Raw genomic sequence first — 7,689 nt, 5'->3', positions numbered from 1 at the left:
TTGTCTTTGATGGATTTACCTCCGATGAAGGCTAATTGGAAGGAGCTGATCAGATGGTTTAAGGTGTTCTTTATCCTGTTGGCTAAGATTTTCGATATACACTTGTAGAGAACATTGCATCAGGCTATGAGTCTAAATTCATCTATGGTAGTTGGTTTATCTGTTTTGGGGATAAGGGTGATGGCAGTGGCATTAATCTCTTTGACCAACTTACCTTTCAGAAAGTAGAACTTGACAGCAGTTACTATATCAGTCTTTGTAATAATCCAAGTCTTCTGGAAGAAGTTTACATTAAAGCCATCTGGCCCAGGAGCCTTGTCCCCATCCATAGAGAAAAGAGCCAATTTGATCTCCTCCTCCTCAACTGAGAGACTAAGCTCATTGGTTTCAACATCTTCTAATTCTTTGAAGTGAACTTCTTGCTTCATGATGTTACTCATCGGGTTTGTTCCATACAAATTTTATAGAACCCGGGGATTTCCTTTTCAAGGTCTTCTTCCTTGTCTAGCCATGCTCCATTGCTATTTTGAAGGGAGGTAATCTTGTTCCTTGCTTTTTTAGTTATCAAGGACTTGTAGAAAAACGAGGTGTTGGAGTCTCCGAGATTCAACCAGTTTATTCTAGATTGTTGTCTCGTTGATGCTTCTTGTCTCCTAGCAACTTCGTAGTATTCATGAGCAAGTCTCTTTTCCTCGACAGTAAGGTTCCTATTGAGTGGTTGTTCTTAGATGACTCGTTGAATGTCTTCCAGTTGTTGAAAAGTATGTTCGGCCTTCCTCTTGTCCTTTTCAAAGTGTTGCGCACTCCAAGCTTTCAAGGTGGTTTTGAGTCTTTTAAGTTTCAAGACAACCTTGTACATAGGATTTCCTCTTACTGGTTCATTTTAGCTGGTCTTCACTAAGTCGAGGAACCTCTTATCAGTTGTCCAAAAGTTGTAGAATCTAAAAGGCCTCAGTCTACTATTGTTTTCCTCCCCCATGGTGACAAACATGGGACTATGGTCAGAGATCCCCTGAGGATGGAATTCAGTTTCGAAGTAGTTAAAGGTCTCTAGCCAATAGATGTTGGTTAGAACTCTGTCAAGCTTGGACATGATTCTTCTGTCATCCTGTTGATTTCATCAAGTGAGTTGGCATCCTCTAACCTTTAGGTCCGTAAGGTTTGCCTTCTGTAAGCTTTCTACTAAGTCTTTGACATCAACATTAGTTACTCTTCTTCCTCCCACCTTGTATCCAACCTTAGTTATGGCATTAAAATCTCCCATTACTAACCAATGACTATTGGTGCTGGCGGTAATACATTCCAGCTCCATCTAGGTTTTTTTCCTTTCCTATCTCTCGTTGAGCCCATAGACGATGGTCAACAAAAAATTAGGACCTCCAGTGACATTCCCTTGCATGGTTATCCACTTATCAGATTTGGCCACAAGGTCCATATTGACTCGATTTTTGTTCCATCTCACCCAAATCCTACCCCTCAAAGCACATCTGTAGTTTTCCACCATGTCTTAATCATGTTACACGTACTTAGTTATCTCATACTTATTAACTTCTCTAACTCTAATCTCCATAATGCCCATGATGTCAACGCAATTCTTATTGACGAATCTTCTAACCTCTTGTTGCTTAAGAGAGTCATTCAACCCCCTTGTGTTCCAAGCTGTGCACTTCATTGGGTATCATTTATGTCTCCCTCTTCCTCCCCTTCTTGCTCCTCTTAAACCTCTGAATGCCTATCCTGCTTTGCATAGCTATCATTGCTAGCTTGATATGTTGGATAGAAGTCTTAATTCATTAAATTCTATTCAAAGTCAAGAAGCCAAGTCTTCTCTTGATTCCATTCGTGTTCTTTTGAGACTTTCTCTCATTCTTTTAACAAAAATTAGAAAGTAAATGGGTTTCATCCTCTAAATGGGTACGACTAATTAATGGTGAATCGACTCTATAAAATAATCAACTTTAGGTTTGGCTTTTATATGATTTTAAGCTGCACAGGTGTGCTTTACCCAAAGACCAAGGAAGGCAATAATGTACCTTAAGAAGCCTAAGAAATAATTTAATAGATTGTAGATTGGGGCCTACCATCAACATCACTAGAGTAGGAATAATAGATCATGTTGAGGGTGTTTATGTCATTTGAGCAACCTCAAGTCCTCAATCGGATTTTTAGATCTCTCTAAAACGAAATTAGAAATTAAGGACTTAGATGTCATTTTCAAAGCGCTCTGTCTCTCTCTCTCTCTCTCAATTCACTTTTCTCCCCGCGTTTCTCCCATTTTCGCGTCTCTCTCTTTCCATTTTCAACTGAATTTGCGCAAATTAGACATTGTGAGTCTCTCTCTCTCTCTGTCTCTGTCTCAAGGGTTTTGTATTTCAACTAGGGTTTCTTCTCCATAGCTGTTTAAAGATGATCCCTTTGATTCATCAAAAGCAGGTTTGATTGTTTCGATGTTTGATGAGTTTTCGATGGTTGCAGAAGCAAAGGGTTTGTGAGAAATCTAATACTTCTGCTTCGGTTTCTGATTCCTCCAACAAGATCGATTAACAACGGAATGCGTTGTTCTATTATAAGGTTAAAGATTTATAATTTAATCCGATTTGTATCTATTGTGTTTCTTGTTCTTAGCGTAATTTATTGCATTAAAATGTAGATTATGTAGAGAAATTTCAATCAGTTGGTAGAGTGTCAAGATTTTGGGGGTTTCGAATGGAGAAAATCATGCAAAAGATCTTACTTGATTGATTTGGATGGATTAGGTTTTGACCCACTGGAAGAACTTAGAAATGTCGTTGAAACATCGATTAGTATGAGCCAATCGGAAGTTTCAGCTATGAGATCTCCCTTAGTTCCTCTCGCTACTTTGATCGGGCGAGAGCTTAGGAGCGAGAAGATCGAGAAACCTTCGGTTAGGTATGGACAGGCCGCTCTGGCTAAGAAAGGGGAGGATTATTTTTTGATTAAACCCGATTGTCAGAGAATTCCCGGCAACCCTTCATCATCTTTTTCAGTCTTTGGGGTACTTTCCCTCTCTCATTCTAAAGTGTTTTACTTAATTAAATTAACATTATATTCTTCCTGGAAAGTACAAATTCATGTATGTTGTTTAAATTTGGAGTTTGTTTCCAGATTTTTGATGGTCACAATGGTATCTCTGCTGCTATATTTGCAAAAGAGAATCTGTTAAATCATGTTGTGAGTGCGATTCCTCAAGGCATTGGTAGGGAAGAGTGGCTTCAAGCGCTTCCACGAGCATTGGTTGCCGGGTTTGTGAAGACTGACATAGAATTTCAGAGAAAGGGCAAGCATCAGATTCATACATTTATAATTATATGCTCTTTGGTTTGATTGTTTTCTAGTGTTTTTAGTATGGGTATTTGATTTTAAATACAGGAGAGACTTCTGGGACAACGGCTACATTTGTTGTGATTGATGGGTTGACTGTGACGGTTGCATCTGTTGGGGATTCTCGATGCATATTAGACACACAAGGGGGTGTGGTTTCACTCTTGACGGTTGATCACAGGTTAGAAGAGAACATTGAAGAGAGGGAGCGTGTGACAGCAAGTGGGGGTGAAGTGGGAAGGCTTAATGTTTACGGGGGCACTGAGGTTAGACATAATGAAATTTGAATACATTGACTTATCGTATTTATTTCTGGAAGATATCTTATAATTCTTCTATGTCAAGGATGTTCTTCAATAACTTATGTTGTTAACAGGTCGGACCGCTTCGTTGCTGGCCTGGTGGATTATGCCTTTCAAGGTCAATTGGTGATATGGATGTGGGAGAGTTCATTGTACCAGTTCCGCATGTTAAGCAAGTGAAGGTTAGTTTAGTTGTATGATAAAGGCTTAGAACAAGGTTAAAAATGTCATATCGATTGAATGATTTGGTTAATGGAAAAACCAATATGGTATCGAATATTTATTGATACATTACCAAACATTCAATGTTTTGGGGTCAATGTTTCGTATTGATCTTGGCCGATACTGATACGAATCAGATTGAATATATAATTGTATGATTAAAGCTTAGAAATGTCGTATCGATTGAGTGTTTCGGTTAATGGAAAAACTGATATGATATTGATCGATACATTCCAATACATACCCAAAACATTCAATGTTTTGTATTGGTCTTGGCAGATACCGATACGTATCGGCCAATACATTGCAACACATTCCATGATTTTTAACCATGGCTTAGAAATCTCTCTTTCTTTTTTGGGTGGTTTGCTTGTCATGTGTGCTACTAAATTCTAAAATTACTAACAATTTTTTTGGTGGGTATGGGGGATTTTAGCTTTCAAATGCTGGGGGGAGGCTAATAATTGCTTCTGATGGTATCTGGGATGCTTTGTCGTCTGATATGGCTGCGAAAGCTTGCCGGGGTTTACCTGCAGAGCTTGCTGCAAAGCTTGTTGTGAAGGTGATGTCTACCTTGAATTATGTGCCTATAAGTCAGTGTTGATATTTCCTTTCTACTAGTATGAGTTTTTTATTCTAATGTTTATATGTATTCATCAACTGTTTTAGGAAGCTCTCAGGTCAAGGGGTCTGAAAGATGATACAACCTGCCTAGTTGTTGACATCATTCCACCCGAACATCCTGTTTTACCTCCAACGCCAAGGAAGAAACAAAATATGCTCAGTTCCCTTATTTTTGGAAACAAATCGCAGAATTCTTTTAATAAATCATCAAACAAGCTTTCTTCTGTTGGGGCTGTGGAGGAACTATTTGAAGAGGGTTCTGCAATGCTTGCAGAAAGGTATGTGTATCCTAACTTGGTCGTGATATTGCAGCCAATTTTAAACATTAGTGATCTAAATGCATGCGGTGTTCAGTTATCCTGTTCTTTTATTACATGGCATGTTTTATGTGTTCATTTGTGACTTTTTGTTGTGAAGTCTTGTCTAACAATAAGCTTATAAGTATCATTTGTACTATTTCATCCATTTGTAGGGTTTTTAAGCTGTTGGTTTCTCTTTTCCATGTCTCTTCATGCTTTCCCAACTCCGTCATGCCCTTTTGCAAAGTTGAAAAATCCAAAATTTGCGTATAAAAGAAAGGATTGTGCTCGCTTACCCTCTCTGCTATTTGTTAAGGGTTTTAAAAGGGAAGGAAGAAGAAGTTATTTCAAGGGAATGAGCACTCATTGCAAGAAGTGCTAATTAGTATCTCACTTACTTGGGATATTTGTATTTTAGGTGTAAGGTTTTTAATGAATTTAAGGGGGCTATAGATGAGAATCGGTATATAATTCATAGTTAGGCTTTTAGCGTTATCTCATGTGTGTAGGTATATTGACCTACTACTTCTGTATCTATTTAACAGTAATAGTATCTTCACCTATCAAGAAATTAAAAGAAAATAAACTTACGTGAAAGTATTGTCAATGATCACAGCACAGCAACCCTGAATAGCCTACCCTTAGATACATCTATACAATTTGATACAAAACAGATATCGAACTTTGACGATGATTTGTAACTTAATTGGCTAATGTTCTCTATTGCAAATTGAGGTGTTGCACGTGATCCTAGTGTATCTATCAAATGAACTTTGCATATTTGATGTTAAACGCTAATTCATGCTGACTTTCTGGGCAGCTGAACGAATCCTGTTCCCCCTTTAAATTTTATATAAAAAATTTCTTCTCTCTCTCTCTCTGAACCTTTAACCTGTCTTGCTGTTGGTCTTTGTTTCCTATGATAATAACCCTCTCAATTGAGGTTCCCTTTGTTTTATCACCTATTGGGGTTACTATTAACAGTTTTTTTTCAATCCCAATATTTTGTAATACATATTCATGAGAAAAAACCCATCTGACAGCAATACATTATCATACATATTAGCATCGGGTTAACCGGTATGCAAATTTGCAAAATTCTGTGACATCCAAGTAATTCATTTATTTAATGGATAAAATAATGTTACTATAAAAAAAATATGAGGTTGAGAGGCCTACATACCTCCTCTGATAAGTCATTATTATCATTCAAATTATCAATTATATCATTTATTATCATCAAAATATTTAGGAATACATACTCACTTTTATTGCCTTGAATATGATGTATAAACTCACTTTTACCCTCTTTGCAGGTTGGGTAAAGATTTCCCATGGAAGACGATCTCTGGGTTATTCAGATGTGCAATCTGCCAAGTGGACCTACCCCCTAGTGAGGGTTTATCTCACAACTCAGGGCCCTTCTTCTCCCCCACATCAAAGCCTTGGGAAGGTCCATTCCTCTGCACAAACTGCCGGATAAAGAAGGATGCCATGGAAGGAAAACGGCCAAGCCAACCAACTATGACTACATAGCAAATTTTCTGGTAAAAATGCTATATATATTTATTTATCTCGCCGGCAGTGTGAGTGTGTTTGGTTTGATATCCGGTGTAATTTATCTGTGCGTTTGTATCAAAGAGGTGGTAGTAGAGAATGAAAGTAGATGTTTTTTGGGGGAGTGTCAAAAGTTTGTGTTGATCCTAGGTTTATTCTTGTTTTGTGTGAACTCTGAAGTCTAACAACAGAAAAGACCCACTATCTCATGTATTTGTGTGATAGTTTAATTGCTAACCGCTTGAATTTATAAGTAAACCTTGATAATGGCACTGATATTTTGTTTATTACTTCCTCAGCTGGAGGGGCTCACCAACTTTAGCAGATTTCGTTATTTATATAAATTACATTTGCCTTCTCCCCCCCCCCCCCCCCCCCCCCCCCCAATCCCTTTACATACGAAGAACTGGTTTTCCTTAATGGTTGATCTTTTTTGTTTACTTTTAGGGTGATTGGTATGGCAAGCTTGGGGGCGTGTTTGGTTGCACCAATGCAGGTTTTTAAATTGTGTGAAGTTGAGGAGTTTTGTTGTTTGTGACTTCTTCTTGTTCTAAAGGAATGCCGATCATTGTGTTTCATGATTTATGATCTATGGGTGCACTGGCACCTTTACAGGTGCCCATGTAAGAAACACTTGCCATGTGAAAACATTATAGTAGTTGGTGTAGTAGGCCATTCCAGGACATGACAGGGTGTGTTCAGCTCAAACCTTATCCAATATCTAAACCTGCTAGAATATTTGATCAATTGAGCCAGTCAGATCTGGCTGTTTAACTCTCAACAATGGACAGATCAGAAGCCATGGCTGGCACAGCCATGATTTGCCAAGGATCACAATGCACACTAACTGTAAAATCATTGGACTATGGGATTCTGAAAACTTGAGCTTTGAAGTGAAATTTGCATAGCTGACTGGAGTAGCAATCAAGGTATCATTGAAGGCAACCAGTGGGTTTTACTGTCTGCATTGCCAGTATTTCATCATCAATCTCGAGGTGTTAAAGAGGTTGAAACGTTCCCCACATCTTTGACTTTGATACCAATGTAAAATCATGAAGAACAATCCGAGTTTGAGTGGCACACTGGACTACTTACATGTGAATATCCTGGGAGTTTCTCCTCTAATCTTATTTTTAGCTTCAAAGCAAAAGCCAAAGAAGTGCTGTTAAGAGCCCATCAAATGTTATCTCAGTTCTCACCTAATTCAAATGTATATCTCAATTTTCGACCATTAATATTTGTGATTTAAGTCATCAAACAACATGGGCTTGATGTCCTGAAATTCATTCTGATAGGGAGTTTTGAATTGTCAGATTGAGAGCTCAAACTAAGACAGAATATAT

General features: G+C 38.1%; 1 protein-coding gene across 3 annotated transcripts; it reads left to right on the top strand.

Moving 5' to 3' along the window:
- Positions 1-2,173: 2,173 nt before the first annotated feature.
- On the top strand, positions 2,174-6,604 carry LOC147396081 (Protein phosphatase 2C family protein). Of its 3 annotated transcripts, none has more exons than XM_086450293.1 (9): positions 2,174-2,327; positions 2,476-2,571; positions 2,757-3,016; positions 3,127-3,298; positions 3,391-3,608; positions 3,719-3,826; positions 4,303-4,428; positions 4,536-4,768; positions 6,106-6,604. In XM_086450293.1, exons 3-9 carry the CDS (start codon positions 2,807-2,809, stop codon positions 6,323-6,325), a joined length of 1,287 nt encoding a protein of 428 aa, XP_086306419.1. In that variant the 5' UTR covers positions 2,174-2,327; positions 2,476-2,571; positions 2,757-2,806; the 3' UTR covers positions 6,326-6,604. The 3 variants fall into 3 exon arrangements, with proteins under 3 accessions (XP_086306419.1, XP_086306421.1, XP_086306420.1); XM_086450295.1 differs by having other exon boundaries at positions 2,651-3,016; XM_086450294.1 differs by lacking the exon at positions 2,174-2,327 and having other exon boundaries at positions 2,341-2,571.
- The last annotated feature ends 1,085 nt before the right edge of the window (positions 6,605-7,689 follow it).

The sequence above is a fragment of the Akebia trifoliata genome, chromosome 8, assembly GCF_017979445.1.
Source record: "Akebia trifoliata isolate Shusen 1 chromosome 8, ASM1797944v1, whole genome shotgun sequence".
Classification (NCBI taxonomy): Eukaryota; Viridiplantae; Streptophyta; class Magnoliopsida; order Ranunculales; family Lardizabalaceae; genus Akebia; species Akebia trifoliata.
This window is presented reverse-complemented; position numbering and strand designations above follow the sequence as displayed.

Excerpts from the sequence above, each read along its gene's own strand:
- LOC147396081 (XM_086450293.1), top strand. The coding sequence starts at position 2,807 with ATGAGCCAATCGGAAGTTTCAGCTATGAGATCTCCCTTAGTTCCTCTC. Across the intron at positions 3,827-4,302 it reads CGCATGTTAAGCAAGTGAAG|CTTTCAAATGCTGGGGGGAG; the intron begins GTTAGTTTAGTT and ends GGGGGATTTTAG. Across the intron at positions 4,769-6,105 it reads TCTGCAATGCTTGCAGAAAG|GTTGGGTAAAGATTTCCCAT; the intron begins GTATGTGTATCC and ends CCCTCTTTGCAG.